The sequence below is a fragment of the Myxine glutinosa genome, chromosome 2, assembly GCF_964187855.1.
Source record: "Myxine glutinosa chromosome 2, kmMyxGlut1.1, whole genome shotgun sequence".
NCBI lineage: Eukaryota > Metazoa > Chordata > Myxini > Myxiniformes > Myxinidae > Myxine > Myxine glutinosa.
In genome coordinates, this window is record NC_136262.1 from 71,585,608 (window position 1) to 71,603,538 (window position 17,931).

General features: G+C 43.2%; 1 protein-coding gene across 5 annotated transcripts in view; it reads left to right on the forward strand.

Moving 5' to 3' along the window:
- The window catches only part of VPS72 (vacuolar protein sorting 72 homolog), a 62,012-nt gene that overhangs the window by 27,432 nt on the left and 16,649 nt on the right, over positions 1-17,931 (forward strand). For 4 of the 5 annotated variants that reach the window (XM_068107995.2, XM_068107999.2, XM_068107996.2 and 1 more), the window contains exons 2-3: positions 8,130-8,286; positions 10,817-10,972. In XM_068107995.2, coding sequence (XP_067964096.1) covers positions 8,176-8,286; positions 10,817-10,972 — 267 coding nt within the window. In that variant the 5' untranslated portion in view covers positions 8,130-8,175. Of the gene's footprint in view, positions 1-6,231; positions 6,255-8,129; positions 8,287-10,816; positions 10,973-17,931 lie in introns of those variants that run through there. The other variant, XM_068107997.2, reaches the window with a different exon arrangement.

Sequence of the window (17,931 nt, forward strand, 5' to 3'; positions counted from 1 at the left end):
AAGATTGTCATGGGGACCGCAAGGCTAACCCCCGCTCTAGCAGGGAAAATGGCCTTAAAATGCATGTTGTCGACCAAGAATTGCAGAAAAATAAAATTCAGACTGATCTCATCAAGCGTTGTGCTTGTCAAATTATGACGTCATTGGTACCTTGACTTCTTATTCCCCAAGGGGAGTACTTGACAATGAGCCACATTTCAATTTTTTCCATAGAGCGGTTTTGGAGATATAGAGGTGCAACTTTTTTCGATTTTTCCAAGAAGGCTCCTGTACCACGTGACCTATGACATAATTATCATTAAAGGAATTCCACAGGAGGAGCCGCTCATATTCTGAAAATTTCGTGTCTATCGGACTAACAGTTGCACAGGAATTTTTTTTTTCATGCTGATCAGATCAAGCATTGTACTTGTCGAATTATGACGTCATAATAAAGGCACCGATGACATCATCATCATCAACATATGTTATTCCCCATGGGGAATACTTGACAATAAGCCATGTTTCTATTTTTTCCATTTCCCGGTTCGGGAGATATTGCGGTGTAACGTTTTTTCAAGATGGCATCTGTACCACGTGACCTATGAGGTCATAACTATGAATAAAAAAAATCGACAGGCGTAGGCACTCCTGTGGTGAAATTTCGTTCCAATCCGACGAACAGTTGTCGAGAAAATGAATTTTTAAAATGCAGACACGTGTGCAACCGAATGCCTAACCCTGCTTTTCGCATCACGAGCGTAGGGTAACAAGCCCAATGAGCTTATCCAACCCTTTTGTGTGACATCGGAGCTTTCCTTCTCCTAATCTTACTCCAACATGGATAACCTAGAAGACAGGTGGTGGTGGGGGGAGGTGGGGGGATGGGGATGGGGATGGGGGGAATGGGAAAAGATTTAATGGTGCTTGCGGAATTATTTATTTCAAGGAGTTTTGAGGATAATAATTCCCTGAACAATTATTTTACCAACTTCACCCTCAACAATTATCGCCAGATTCTCCCCGACTGCTTGCACAGCTAACCCTCATATCTGAGGGTAATTCCACTATCCGCAACTTAAGGACAGGGGTGGCTTGGGATGGTCACTCCTTTCCTCCCCTGATTGATTGCTAGTTCAAGAGGAGGTTGTGGTTTGCGAAAAAAATTATTAAGTTAAGCCTCTTAAATTATTAAAAATTATTATTTTATTATTAAATTAAAAGTTTCTGGCAACCCTCGACTCTGATTCTGCAACTGGTCCTGACGGCATCAGCCCACGGGTCCTAAAATCATGTTCTTCTGCACTTTCACTCCCTCTTTCTGTTCTCTTCACCCTCTCTTTTGCTCAAGGTCATCTGCCATCTGCTTGGAAATCAGCCAACATCACCGCTTTGCACAAAAAAGGTGCAAAAACCGATCCCAGCAACTACAGACCAATCAGCCTTCTCCCAATTATCAGCAAAGTCATGGAATCCATCATTGCTTCAGATATTAAATCTTTCCTCTTCTCCAATGGCTTGATCTCTGATCATCAATTTGGTTTCAGACCTGGTCACTCTACTCTGGACATGCTGCTTCTGCTTTCTCAACAATGGATGGAGGTCCTCAACGCCAAACAGGAAATTAGAGCTGTCTCCCTTGACATTTCACGTGCCTTCGATACGGTCTGGCACCCTGCTCTGCTCTCCAAACTCTCCTCCTTTGGTATCCATGGAAATCTCCACGCATGGCTGGCGGACTTCCTCTCTGGTCGTAGTCAACGTGTGGCCCTGAATGGGTTTCTCTCATCTCCTCTTCCTGTTCAGGCTGGAGTTCCCCAAGGTAGTGTTCTGGGCCCTGTGCTTTTTCTGGTCTTCATCAATGATCTCTCTGACTCTCTTGAAAATCCTCTCTATCTCTTTGCTGACGACTCTACTCTCTGTCGCTCCATTCCTCATCCCTCAGATCGGCAGTCTGCAGCCTCCTCACTCTCTGCAGACCTGGACAAAATCACAGACTGGTCAAACAAGTGGAACATGTCTTTCAATCCTGACAAATCTCACACTCTTACAATGTCTCTCCGAAAGGACCGACTGGACAACCCTCCCATCTACTTTCTCAACAATCCTCTCCAAGAAGTTCTGTCGCTCAAGCTTTTGGGTCTCACTATCTGCCATGATCTTTCTTGGGAAAACCACATTTCCAAGCTGGCCTCCAAAGCCAGTCGCCGACTGGGCATCCTCCGTCGTGCGAAGTCCTTCCTTGGCACACCTGAGCTCCTCACCACATACAAGGCTTTCATCCACAGCTCAATGGAATACTGTTCCCCCCTCTGGGCTGGTGCTCCTGCCTCACACCTTGCTCGGCTTCACGCTGTTGAGGCCAAAGCTTTCAGAATCATTGGAATCTCCTGCGATGTCGTCAACGCCGAGGGCCTTTCACTCACTCACTGCAGGCAGGTTGGTGGTCTTTCTGTCTTCTACCGACTCCTCTCCGGCCTTGCTCCCCCAGCTCTCTCTGTGCTCTGTCCCCCCAATATTCCTTCAGGTCGCACAAGATCTGCCTGCAACCCTCTTCTGGTTAAACTGCCAAAGTCTAGGCTCTCTGCTCACCTTCACTCTTTCATTCCCCTTTTCTCCCGCCTCTGGAACAAACTCCCCCACTCCCTTCAATCCCACTCCTCCCTCCAGGTCTTTAAAACAGCTGTTCACCACCATCTCTTATCTTCCCCCATCGAAAACCTTGATCTTTTCTACCCCCGGTAATTCACCCCAGAGTCCTTGCAGTGTTCATATGTTTTAATCCTCTCCCACCTCCCCCCAAGTCCTCCCGATGTCCCTGCTCTCAAATGTTGTGTTTGTGTCCTTCCCCCTCTCTTTTGTGTCCTTCCCCCTCTCTCCCCATCTTGTCTACCGCTCCCCTTGTTTTTTGTGTTTTGTGTGTCGGTTTGTCTTTTTGTGTGATTAATGTTAGCTCTTTCACGAGCCTCGATCTTGTATACAAAAAAAAAAAAAAAAAAAATTATTATTAAATTTAATATTAAAAATTATTAAAATTTATATTTTTATTTATAAATTATAAAATTATAAAATTATAAATAAATAATAAATAAATAAATAAAAAATAAAAAAAATAAAAAAATAAAAAATTATAAAAATAAAAATAATTAAAAAATTAAGCCTCTTGCTTTCTTTGTCAATTCTGGTGTCAAAGAATGCAAATGCCACTAGTACTGGGCTCATGTACCACGTGTGGCGGCCAAGTGCCTTCAAGGCTGCCTGAGCCATCTTCTGATTGATTTGTTCAAACTTTTCCAACTTCTTGAAGAGGTTAATGTCATTCAGGGGAGCCTCAATAGCTTGTGGAGCCCGAAACCAAGCCTGTACATACACAAGGCAGACAAAAATGTTGAAGGCTCGGAGTTCTCTCGCCTCTCGAAGTGTCAAGTGGAACTCTGACCGAAACATGAACACCTGTAGTGAATATAGTGCTTTTGCCATCCATCTGGCTCTGTGCATTGCTCCTGGAGCCATGATCCGGATTCCACGAGGTGGGATTCCTCCCATGTAGATGACAGTCAGTTCCAGGAGTTCACGATAATCATCTCGTGGCTGCTGATCTTTCAAACACACAAGAGCAAATTCCAGAGCTTCATCCATCATGTCATTGTTCTGTGCAAACTCAGCTGCCGTATCAGGATCTGTGAATCCATTTTTTGGTTGGTGATGGGCAATGGACGGCCACTCCGCCTAAAACCGCTTAAAAAGCTGGATGTCAGGGCCTGATGAAGGACCGAAAAGAGTGGTGAAAACATCTCCCAGAATGATTTCGTGCGCATGATGGCGGCAAGCCAAATGAATTAGTTCAGTCTGTAGCTTCTTTTCAATGAGGACAGCAGCCCCTCCACGAACACCTGAATTGCTGGCCGTTGTGTCAAAAGACAAAGCCTTCACCTTGCCCTCAAGGTTCCAGCTCTTCAGTGTGTCCACTACAGCGGTTGCCATAGCTTCTCCTCCCCCGTCAGGTAACTTGGGAACATTCAACAGCTGCTCCATTCCATGGTACTGGTTGGACACAAGGATTGGAAGACGATCCACCTTCACATGCACAAAATCTCCAGTGACATCGGGAAGAAGCTTTCCATCCCAATGGACCACTAAAGGACCCTGCACATTATGATGAAATGCTTCTTTTATTTCGTCCATGGTTTTGCATCGATGCATCATGCGATTCCGCTGCACTGTCCATCGGTTCAGTGCCAGCTCTGCAGGATCCCATCCTACTGCTCTACAAATGGATGCCAAGTTGTGGACAGCCATTCGGTCACTTGTTTTCGTACGATCCAAAGAAGCTGCGACTTCAGGAGTGACAATGTTGATAGGCCTTCTTTTCTTGGGACGAGATATCCCACCATCAGATGATGAAGAACAAGCCTGTGCCGTGGTCTCAGTCAGAGTCTGAGTCTGTGACTTCCATAGCAGTAGCACCCTTCATGACCATTTCCTGTCTCTTATTTTCCTTCTCTGCCTTAGTCTTCTCCTTTTCTTCCCTTTCTTTCTTTCGCTTCGTTTTTGCTTCCAACACAGTGTCTACAGATCCCATTGAAGCCTTCCTCTCTGAGAATTGATCGTGAAGAAACTTCCTGTCCTCGGGGTTGGTGATTATGGCCTCCGAATCTGCATGCCTAAGATCAAACGTCTTCTCCAAGGAGGCCTTGAAGGATGCTTCCTTTTTCTCTTGGGTCGCACCACCCCGCTTTGCACCTTTTTGGAGGCTCCTCCATTCTTCATATATATAGCCTCTCCAAACGATGGATGCAGTGCTGCTTCGTCGTTGTAGGTAGGTGAGCTTTTTCCCAGAACTTCACAACCTCTTCAATGGTGAGGGTTGCACTCTCCCGGGCAGTGCGATTCTCCTTCTTCAGGTGATGGAAAAACAGGACAAGAGATTGATGCACAGTCGGGAGCTTGGCACCTTTGATGGCATCTCCAGAAGTGGACCCAATGAGATACACATTATCCTGAGCCCGAGTTTTCAATGAAACACTGGTACTAGCACATGCCATATCTGCAAAATACGCAAGAATGTGGGTAAAATCCTGTTAATTCTTACTCCACAGGGTCACTCTCTACAAAAGAGCCACAGTCAATAAGTTAGGCCTACATATTACACACTAAAAAAGCGTACCCCTGACCCCGGGAACCTGTACAAAACATGCATGAAAATTGCCCAGATAGTGATCATAGGAAGTCTCAAAACTGTATGTATAATATATTGTATATAACTATATATATAATGTATAATGTGTATTTATGTATATTTATTATTTAATGTATATTTTATGTATAAATTTAATGTATATTTAATTATCATGTATATATATTGTATAACTATATATTTATTTATTATATTTAAAGTTTAATATATTGTAACGGTTTTGAGAAGTGGGTAACGAATTTGAGAAGTGTAACGGTTTTTGAGAAGTGTAACAATTTTGGAGGAAGTGTAACGAATGTAAAAAGTATGGTTTTGTTATGTGTAACACCCTCGTAATGTAAATAATGGTCGCAGCCGTCCTCCTAGTTAATTCCATGAAACTTACACGCAGGCCACGATATATCTTTTTAAATAGTGTATTTCCTTATTCTATGTAGGCTAAATATGTGTTTCCCACTAGATTGACTTTGCATTGTATCAAACAAAATAAGCGTAGGCCCTTTCAATTTCCCCAAACATCTCCGCTCTCCAAAGTTCCTTTCAAAAGGGGTGCGAGTGGTGTTCAATCCCGCAAGCCGCCATTGCCCATGTGCTAATCTCGGAGAAGAAAGGCGTGTCTCCACCTCGTCATAGAGGGGAGGAGTGAGCCAACCCCACTTGGCCAACCAGCACCGCGGTTAGCGACCCGGTAGGCGTGCCCTCGCAGCCGGCGGCTTGATTCCGCCCCGAGTGATAAAAGCGACTGTAAGGGACTGCTTCACCGGATGACCTGGGAGATGAGCGAAGAGGCGACACCAAGAGGAGCGGTGAGATGCGAAACGCTCCAAGCCAAAGAGGAGAGGTACTCGGAAAGGAAACCAGCTTTGGAGAGACGCGCTGAAAGGAGGGAGACGGCTCCACCAGAAGGAGAGGAGCAGGTGTGCCCGAGCCAGCGCGTGACGTCTAAAGCATCGGCAGCGGATACGCGACGAAGGGTTTTCCCGCCAAAACCCGCGAGGAATTGAGAGCTGCTGCCTCCGACCCTGCCTCCCTCTCCAGCAATCCACCTCAAGCCCTACCTGCCTGCAATATCCCCCGTGTAAGTGTGAACGTCGTCTGTCCTACTCGTTGTCTTGGGGTTAAGTAAATTGAATAGAATAAGCTAACGATGCACTGTGTGACTGCTTTTTCCATCCATTGCTTGTAAATAATTTTGGTCGTTCTTTCTTTTTGCTTGTGTGTGTATAATAAATCTGTTCTTCCTCCGTACTCTGTCTTCTTCTCTTTTCCTTCTCTTTCGGTCGCTTTAGAGGTTTCCCGATTGAATATCTGCGGTGCGATCTGGTCAACGTCGGGTGGAATCGGGTTCTAATCGGGGAGTAACTGTTCGGACGCGGTAATACCAACCGCTCGGTAAAATAACATCTAAAACCGCGTCTGTAACAATATTATATTTATTTTTAATATATTATTTAATGTATTATATTTGTCTATATTTGTATAATTGTCTATCGTATAATTGTATATATAATGTATAATATAATATATATTATTATTATTTAATGTATATTTACTATATATTTATTTTTAATATTATATTTAATGTATATATATAATTATGTATTTATTTTGTGTATATACAGCCCAAAAAATGGGAATTCCTATTTTTGCATGGGGGAAAATTCATCACTGATGTGGCACCCCTAAATATTATTGGATTCCATTCAAATTTGGTGTGGTTTCCTTTGATACCAAAAGGAACAAAACTAGACCATGTCCCGGAGAAAATCTGCATTTTGATTTTTTGAAGCCCACCCTACTATATATATATATATATATATATATATATATATATATATATATACATATATATATATATATATATATATAAATAAATATATATATATATATATATATTGGGTGAAGCTGATCATATTTCATGACTATTGTGGTTTCAGGAACCGGACGAACGGATGCTTTTTTCCAGGTGTCAGCGAAGCATCCAGATACAAGGCATAAATTAAAAAGTTCAGTTTAAGGCCCCAGACGATCCATATGCGAATTCCTTAAGAAGTCACGAGGGGAAGTCAGAAGGATGCACAGCTTTAGATACCTTGAAATGGAGTAGACATTCATAAACTTGATAATGCTCAATAACCAGGGTAGGTGATGTGGCTGGCAGGTAGTGTCAATATAGACAAGTTTCAAGGAGGAACAGTGGAACAAATTTGTGCAAAATAGGATTTAAAATGAATTGCAATTTCATTCATTGACTTGTCAGTAATTTGGGAAGCGTAGAGTTTGCTTTCCACACTCCAGTTATTTTTCGAATTTGTTAATGCCACTATCCTGGTTCTTATTGCTTCAAATGGTTAATGTTGCGATTTAAAAAGTTAATCTTTGCCAGTTTGGATTCACATTAAAGCTCAATTCGTAGATATCTGTTGGTGTCAGACTCTCGTCTAAATGCCATATCACGCTGAACCAAGTGTCTACAAATACTATTGGTCATCCATATTTTGTCATTAGGACAGCGTATAATCGACAGAAGTGTGTGTGTGTGTGTGTGTGTGTGTGTGTGTGTGTGTGTGTGTGTGTGTGTGTGTGTGTGTGAGTGTGTGTGTGTGTGTGAGTGTGTGTGACGCTTGTCTCCCTTCATGCGTCTCCTCACCCTCCATGGACATCTCCCCTCCTCCATCACCTTTTACCACCCCTTCCTGTGGTTGACGTTATTTGGCATCTCAAAATTCTGAATGACATCGTGCATTCCTTTTATACTTTCATATATTTAAAGAGACATGTTTCCATTTCCCATTTGAGTTGTGAAACTCAAAGCATGACTTGATTTCAAGCTGTTAATAGTACAGACTGGTGAATAGAAGAGCAAAGTTATCCCTGTCATATTTGTAGTGACTTCACAGCAATATGTTTGTAATGCTTGTTAATATAAATCAAAATGTTTATCTAATTACAGCAGCTGTGAAGTCTGAAAGGAGAAACAGGCACAGCAAAACGAAGAAATGGCGCTGTCGAGGGAGCCCAGGCAGACAGCGGGAAACCGCATGTCACGGTTATTGGACGCAGAGGAAGAGGATGAATTTTATAAAACCACGTATGGAGGTTTCAATGAGGTGTGTAAACCACCTGAGCTTTTCTAATCAAGTATTCTTACCGAAAAAATCACTTGCAGGTTGTCACTCGACCTACCATTTCACTGTTTACCAACCTTGTCCACTTGCAATTATTCTTGTATGTAATCTGTAAAGGAGGATAAGCAGGTGGAGAAAAAGTGTTTTTACCTTTTATTATAATTTGCTGGTTAAGATGTTTACCTCCGCCATCAAAGGTGGGTGGTAGTTATGTTTTCACCAATGTCTGTTTGTTTCTTTGTCTGTCTGCTTGTGAACAGAATCTCTCAAAAAGTTGTGGACGAATTCTGACAAAACTTGGTGGAGAGGTTAGGTGTGTGACAAAGAGGAATGGATTCGATTTTGGTGAAGAACCAAATCCAGATCTGGATACGATAATTTTTTAAGTGATTCTTCAGCATTGAGAGATGGTGCCAAAAATGATATATCGCACGATATTTCAAAACGTTGTGGACAGATAATGACTAAACTTGGGAGATGAGTTGGTTAGATGATAAGAACAAGGCGATTCGATTTTGGTTCAGGTCCGGATGCAAATCCGGCCTATTGTGGGATACAAAACATAAACTGTTCAGCCTGGTGGAGGTATGCTCTCTACCGAGTTCCGTTCTAGTTTAGTCCTGTATATAAAGTAGATGGAATCATGTTATATACAGTACATTTTGTGCCCAAATGGATTAGCATTGTTCTGATGTTCCTGGCCCAATGTGCAAAACTATGTTGATTGTTCAGGGCTCTGCATTTGCTATGTCACCCTGAGAAAATGTGGGGGTGGACCTTGACCATCCATTGCAGGAGAGTTGAGGGACCCTCTGAGTGTACGTTTAATTGGTGAAGGTTCCAACTCCGTGCTGATCGTGGGCCTTTCCCATGTGAGCTCTTTCCACTTGAGTGCTATTGCATAACGCGTAACATGCTTCGTACCGCTTCGCATTATTGTTGATTAAGGTTTCCTCTATTTCAGGTCCTTTGTCTCGCCAAGATATGTTTATACACAGTGGATGAGTGGAGCGTGTGATTCATCAAAGGCTTTCAGATTTTGAATAAATGTTTTGTAAGGACTTGGTTGAGCCCCATTTTTAGCCTTTCGTGGGTCCAACAATGGCACGTTTGAAGCGTTCGAATACACCTAAAATCCATCCTGTGGGTTGGACACAAGTTGTTGATGGAGGTGCAAGTTTCATCTTGGGGGACATTGTGAAGCAATTACAAAGTGTTTAAGTTGATATTCTCTGTGGTTTATAACTAGACATCCACCATTAAAGCACTGCTGCCACGAAGACCACCACCAAGTTCTGAATAAGAAAGGAAATAATAATAATATACAATTTGAAATGGTCACCACAAATTAACCAGATTTGGTGGTGTAATGGTTCAAACGCCCGCTTTGAGTCTGAGAGGTCAGTGGTTAGAAAATTTAATCAAGGAGGTCTTTTAAAATCATTATTTTATTTCAATTGAATTATATAATTGAACATTGTGTGGTTTAAGGTGTTCTATGAGCATCTTAGTTGATGGTGTTGTGTTGTCTGTTGTTCAGCTTTTTACATCAGCTTAAAATTATTTTTTATAAGCAATACACTGCCAACAATTTATTCTCTACTGCACTGCCATACATGCGTGCACTCTACACTAGTAGAGTAACTCGTGATTAATATGTAATGCATAAACTACTACTGACATTTTGCAAGATGAATTGTCCTGTTAATGTGTTAAACACGTATTGATGACATTTATAATTGTTTAATCTGAAAAATGGATTTTGCAAGCTTTCTGTGATGGTGGTTCTAGTGTGGAATGAAGATTTTTTTTTTGGCTTGAAAGTAATTTTTGACATCGTTGTTTTGTTTTTTTTCTTACAAATATATATGATTACTTTTGAGCATACATTGACAATGAAAAAAACCAAAATAGCAAATCTCAGGGTTAATTAACTTTGCAAGAGGAGATTTAAAGTTTAATGGTTTTTTTTTTATCGCTGATGTGACAAGAATAAACACTGATCTTGTCATGTGGTAAAGCATATATTCTTTTAAATATTTTCAAGTGTTTGTGTGCTTGTAGTTATTGTACGTTAATCTTCCACTGCCTAGACGGTATTGTATGTTATTCTCGTAGCACCGAGAGGCCACAAATTTTGGGTGTGCGTACTTCAGAATCTGGGCAAGGTTTTAAGCTGCCACACGTTGGACTTGACGTCCGTATTGCGGCCACCAAAGGCTGCTATAAAGTGTATATTTGGGTGTGGGGTTAGGCAGTGCTGCTGCCAGAAAGGTAACCACAATGAGGCCAATAACTCCTAGGCCAATAACTGCCGAGAAAAGCTCACCCAGCCAGGCAACGCTGCAAGGTATAAGAAGTAAGATGTTAAAAAAAACGAAGAGAATCTTAACTGCATTATGCAAGAGGGCAAATTGTAATGGATAATGGATTTATAAGTGAAAGTATGGTGATTTATGAATATCGGTCTCTGTTGGATTATGAACATGTTTTTTTTTTACATCCCCGACAGGAATCTGGGGATGATGAGTACAAGTCTGATCAATCATACAGCGAGGATGAGGTTGACTCAGACTTTGATATTGATGAGGAAGAAGAGCCAGAAAGCGGACAGGAGGAAGACTTTCTTCCCAAGAAGAAGCGTCGTGTTGTCACAAAGGCTTATAAGGTTTGTGCTGTTACAAGCTTAGTTCTGGCATTTGGGCTCATTTCCACTTGGTGCCTAAAAGCCAGGTTGTTCAACTAAATTCCATTGACGATCAAATCAGAGGTATAAAATGTTATAATAATTCCTTAAAGTCAGCAAGGTTGATAGCTAAGAGGTCTGAGCATTAATGTTACCAGATGTCGTAATCTATATATATAAAAGCGAAAAACACGGTCTATCTGTGAAGCTGTGAGGCGATGAAGCCATCCGTGAAGCCGTGTGACTAAATGTCGACTAATTATGCACGATTGGAATGTACCTTTTGACCCTTTAGACTGCTGAGACCCGTTAGACCTTTGAAGACCCTTTAAGCCAACCAAGACTCTTAAGGACCCCAAACACCCTGAAAGACCTAAAAGACCCAGAAGACCCATTATAGACAATGACAAAGACCCAAAACACCCTGAAGACCACTTTTACCTTTAAGACCATTTCAATACTTTAGATACCTTTTCACCCCTTCACCCTTCCGATCTTTTATACCGTTTAGACATTTACATCCCTTAAGTCCTTTTTGACCCCTTAGACACTAACACCATTTAGATCCCTTACACCCTTCAGACAGATTATACAGCTTGGACACTTGACCATTTCGAGCTTGACACCACTTGGACCTTTTTAGATTACAAATCAATTACAAATAAATCATATCACCAATACTACAAATAAATTTGTACCAAATAAATGTTTGTATTATGATTGGGGGAAATCATAACACAGAAACTCACATAGTCAGGTCGTTATCCTCAGTTTAAAAAAAAGCTCGTTCCTCTGTAGCGACATGTGGTGAGGCGAGTATAGTGAGCGAGTCGATCCACGCTAGTAAGATTCCAAAGTGAAAGGGCTAAAAGCTTACCACTTCTTCTTTTTATAATTGGTCATCTGGAGCACAGATTCTTAACCGCCGGCCCACGGAAGGAAAGCTATCCATCCGCAGAGTGATGCCAGAACATATATATATATATATATATATATACACACACCACATGATCAAAAGTATGTGGACACCCCTTCTAATTGGTGGATTCGGCTGTTTTAGCCACACCCATTGTTGACGAGTATATATAATCAAGCACACAGCCATGCAATCTCCAAAGACAAACATCCTTCATTCCTCTTTTCTCCTGCCTCTGGAACAAACTCCCTCACTCTCTTCAATCCCACTCCACCCTCCAGGTCTTTAAAACAGCTGTTCACCACCATCTCTTATCCTCCCCCATCCAAAACCTTGATCTTTTCTACCCCCGCTAATTTCGGTCCCCTTGTGTTTTACACCTCTCCCCCCCCCCCACCCCCCCCCCCTTCCCACGCCTCCTCCCCCCAAGCCCTCTCCCTCCCACACTTCTCCCTGCTCTCAAATGTTGTGGTTGTGTGCTTCCCCTTCTCTCCCCATCTTGTCTTCCGCTCCCTCTTTTTGTATATTTTCTTTGTCTGGTTGATTTTTGTGAAATAAATGTTAGCTCTTTCACGAGCCTCGATTCAGTCAAAAAAAAAAAAAAAAAATTAGCAGTGGAATGGACCGTATTGAAGAGCTCGGTGACTTTCAACATGGCACCGTCATAGGATGCCACATTTCCAACAAGTCAGTTCGTCAAATTTCTGCCCTGCTAGAGCTGCCCTGGTCAACTGTAAGTGCTCTTAGTGAAAAGTGAAGTGGAAAAGTCTAGGAGCAACAACAGCTCAGCCGCAAAGTGGTAGGCCACATAAGCTCACAGTACGGGACCGCCGAGGGCTGAAGCGTGTAAAAATCATCTGTCCTCGGTTGCAACACTCACTACCGAGTTCCAAAATGCCTCAGGAAGCAACGTCAGCACAACAACTGTTTGTCGGGAGCTTCATTAAATGGGTTTCCATGGCTGAGCAGCCGAGCAGCCGCACACAAGCCTAAGATCACCATGCACCATGCCAAGCGTCAGCTGGAGTGGTGTAAAGCTCGCCGGCATTGGACTCTGGAGCCGTGGAAACGCGTTCTCTGGAGTGATAAATCACGCTTTATCATCTGGCAGTCCGACGGAAGAATCTGTGTTTGGCGGATGCCAGGAGAACGCTACCTGCCCGAATGCATAGTGCCAACTGTAAAGTTTGGTGGAGGAGGAATAATGGTTTGGGGCTGCTTTTCATGGTTCGGTCTCGGCCCCTTAGTTCCAGTGAAGGGAAATCTTAACGCTGCAGCATACAATGACATTCTATACGATTGTGTGCTTCCAACTTTGTGGCAACAGTTTGGGGAAGGCCATTTCCTGTTTCAGCATGACAATGGCCCCGTGCACAAAGCAAGGTCCATGCAGAAATGCTTTGTCGAGATCGGTGTGGATTAACTTCACTGGCCTGCACAGAGCCATGACCTCAACCCCATCGAACACCTTTGGGATGAATTGGAACGCCGACTGTGAGCCAGGCCTAGTCGCCCAACATCAGTGCCTGACCTCACTAATGTTCTTGTGGCTGAATGGAAGAAAATCCCCACAGCAATGTTCCAACATCTAGTGGAAAGCCTCCCCAGAAGAGTGGAGGCTGTTGTAGCAGCAAGGGGGGGGGGGGGGGGATCAACTCCATATTAATGCCCATGATTTCGGAATGAGATGTTCGATGTTCGGTTGTCCACATACTTTTGTTCCTGTAGTGTGTGTGTGTGTGTGTGTGTGTGTGTGTGTGTGTGTGTGTGTGCGTGCGTGCGTGCGTGCGTGCGTGCGTGCGCAGTCACGTGAAAAAGTAAGCACACCCCATGTAAAGTTTTGACTATTTCAACATACAGCTATTTGATCTTCATTTCAACAATATTGACAGATAAAGGTGATATAATATAATAAAATACCATGAAACATTTACATTTTGTAGTCCATTGTAGAATTTAAATAAACATAAATGCAAATTTCGCCTGTGGAAAAAGTAAGTACACCCCTAAATTTATCGCTACTTCAAATACCTAAAATTAGAATCAGGTGCACCAGCTATGGTGCAAATGATTAGAACATCGTTAGAGAGGATCTTGGAGGAACCTGTTTTATTTAAACCTCAGACATTTAGTTTGGTTTGCTCTTTGTTGTTGAAGTGTTTTAGCTCTTTCACGAGCCTCGATTCAGTATACAAAAAAAAAAAAAAAAGTTTGTGGCATCACCATGCCTAGATCAAAAGAGCTATCAGGCCTTCAGAAAGAAGGTTATAGATGACTACGAGTCTGGGAAAGGATTTAAAAAGATCTTCAAACAATTTGAAATCAATCATTCAACTGTCCGGAAGATCAGCTACAAGTGGAGAAGATTCCAAACAACTGCCAACTTGTTCAGGCCAGGCCACCCCAGCAAGTTCAGCCCGAGAGCAGACCGCAAGATGCTGAAAGAAGTCTCTAAGAAGCCCAGAATGTCATCACGGGACCTACAGGTAGCTCTTGCCACTGTTGATGTCAAAGTGCACGAGTCTACCATTAGAAAGAGGCTGCACAAATTTGATCTACATGGGAGGTGTGCCAGGAGGAAACCTTTGCTGTCCAGAAAGAACATCAGGGCAAGACTAAAGTTTGCCAATGAACACCTAGGCAAAGACCAGCACTTCTGGAACGATGTGCTCTGGACAGATGAGTCAAAAGTAGAGCTATTTGGCCACAGTACCAGAAGACATGTTTGGCGAAAACCAAAGACAGCATTTGACCACAAGAACCTGATACCAACTGTAAAACATGGTGGTATAAATTTTATGGTTTGGGGCAGCTTTGCAGCATCAGGGCCCGGGCAGCTCCCCATCATATAACCACTATGAATTCTTCATTGTACCAGAGGATGCTTGAGGATAATGTGAGGCCATCTGTCGGAAAGTTGAACCTCAACCGAAGGTGGACCTTGCAAGATGACAATGACCCTAAACATACCAGTAAATCCACCAAGGAATGGCTGAAAAGAAAGAAATGGAGGGTTCTGGAATGGCCAAGTCAAAGCCCGGATCTAAATCCCATCGAGATGTTGTGGGGGGATTTGAAACGAGCTGTGCATGCAAGAAACCCCTAAAACATTGCACAGCTGAAAGAATTCTGCATGGAGGAGTGGGCAAAAATTTCTCCCAGTCGATGTCAGAGACTGGAAGACAGTTATAAGAAACGCCGACTTGAGGTTGTTTCTGCCAAAGGGGGCAATACCACCTATTTGAGCCAAGGGTGTACTTACTTTTTCCACATGCGCAATTTGCATTTATGTTTATTTAAATTATACAATGGACTACAAAATGTAAATGTTTCATGATATTTGTTGTATTATATCACCTTTATCTATCAATATTGTTGAAATGAAGATCAAATAGCTGTATGTTGAAATATGTTGAAAAAGTCAAAACTTTACATGGGGTGTACTTACTTTTTCACGTGACTGTATATGCAGTAAAACGTCCTCCAACGCGGGGATACGTTCTCAGATAACCTCGTGTTGGAGGGATCATTAAGCGTATGGGGAAATTGGGGATATGTTCCAAGCTCCCAAAAAACTGACCCTAAAACAATAAAACATCCTTCCTTGCTTCTTTTTTTTTTACATGTTTCTTTGTATGGAATGGTGCAGCATTATTAAATATACATTAAAATATGTGTTAGTATCATAATAGTACTGTATTATTGCAAAATAACTCACCTTATTGTGAGGTGGATGTTGGAGGTTTGGGTGATGATTTGCTGGTGGATGGTGTTATTTTGCTGGTGGAAGTGGTTGAATTGCTGGTGGAAGGGGTTGAAATGCTGCTGGTAATTATGCTTGAAAAATGATGATGCTTGAAATGATTATGTTGCTGGAGAAGACTCGGTTTCTTCTGTTTCTTCATCAGGTTGTGCTTCCTTCTTCAGGTAATTGTAGATGCTAATGGCCTTTCTTCTTATAATGGGCCCATCCATTGGAGCAGTTTTCTGGTTCTGATCTTCGATCTAAGACACAATCTTTTCTCCATTTTTTCAACAAGGGTCTCTCGCCTGCTATCGTATGATGTTGCTATGGAGGCTCCTGCACGAACGCTGGAACGGATTTTATCTTCGGCCTTCCGTACCGTCATAATGGTTGATTCATTCACGCCATATTGCCTGGCCAAAGATGAAGCAGAAACTGATGATAAGTTGTTCAGAATATCAAGTTTGACCTCCATGGTCATTGTTTTCCTCCTTCTTTTCTGGTTGGTTCAAATTGGGTCTTTTGGGAGCCATAATGATTGACGTAAGCTCACTTGATGGCGGCAGGTTCAGAGATGGTGACAGGTGGCAGCTCGTGCCGCGCGTGTATATAAATGAAATAGTAATTAAGCAAGGTAATAAGGAATAAGGAAAAAGAATAAAATCTTTGGGGAAACGCCGGCCGTTTTTGTCGCAATTAATCCAGAATGTAAAATCGAACTGCGATCGCTGATGACGGCAGGTGGCGACTCGTATCATCGTATGTATAAATTAAATATTAATTAACCCTTGTCCACACAAGGGGGGTCTTTTTAGCCTTATATTTAGCCTAAGAACACCTACCTTGTGTGTACAAGGGTTAAGTAAAGTAAAGTACAGTAACGAGGAATAAGAATAATATTGTTGCGGGTCTCCTGGTCGGCCTTTCCCCTTACCAAGGGGGGATTAGTCCCTTTGTCTTTAACTAGCCGACGGGATCCGGGGCTATGACGTTCCTTCCGGATGGCGTTAAATAGGGTTGTAGGCCGAATTCCTAGTACCTAAGTACCAACGCCGCCTAGGAAGCAAGGAAATAAGCCCCGCCCGAATCACGGTTATAGGTGGAAACGCCGAGCGGTAGCGAACCGTGACCCGAGCCGTTAACAATGGCTAAACCCGATCTGAGCGGTTCCTAATCGTGCCACGCTTACCCAATGGAGGAAATCACTGATACGGTCGAATCATGAAGAAACAAGGAATAACAGTTGGTTTATTACACTATGTACATTGAGAAGAAGAAGAACACACAGTGCAGCCTTATACAGTCTTATACTTATCCCAGGACACGGGCCCGTTTCACACTCAGACACACTCACACGGGGTTGTAAATGGTCAGGTTGATGGTCCAGGGATGATGTCCAGGCAGTTCGCTCCGGTCCCCGACTCGCACCGCGAAGAAGATGGTCAGGGCGGCAGAAGGTCTCCGCGTGTCGTTGGCGCGGATCGGACAATTACAGGGCGAACGGTAAGGCTGGCTGGGCGGTTACTTGCGACCACGGTTGCGTACGTAATAGATGAACCGGTGCTATATGCGCTCCCAATACCAGTTCATAGGCGCTCCCAATGCAAGTTCAATAGCAAAGCGCCGCTCCCGCAGAAGTCCTGTCGCATACGTCCTCATACAAAGCGCAATCGTGCATGTCCCTCTTACAGTGCGCTCTCCCAACAAGTCCTTTATCATGCGCAAATCGTGCAAGTCCTCTGACAGTCCTGTTGCAACGAGTCCTGTTGCACGAGTCCTCGCCAATAAGTCATTTTACAGTGCGCTCTCCCAACAAGTTCTCGATCATGCGCAAATCGTGCAAGTCCTCTGACAGTCCTGTTGCAACGATTCTTCCGCACGAGGCCTCCTGCATAAGTCCTCTCACACAAGTCCTGTTCAAGGGCTTTGTGCGTTGGCTTTTATAGGCACGCCCTTACCACGCCCCTCACGCCACGCCCCTAGAGCCCTGATTGGTTATGGCTCTTACCGTTGCTGTCTCCCCCGCTTCAACCTCGATGCCGCGCTCCTCCCTCTCTCAGGCCTACCTCGTGTCATTCGACTAGGGAGCATCCTAATGCGAGGTGCAATAGCCAAAATGGGGCGCGGGATGGATTCTGCCCAACGAGGTAGATTTGGAGGGTGGAGGCAAAATGAACGGGGCCTATCTTATTTATTTTACACAACGCAGATGATACTAGGGAAATGGCCTTATACTCGCATAGACTATGACATAACTAATATCCTAAATGGGCCTACGTG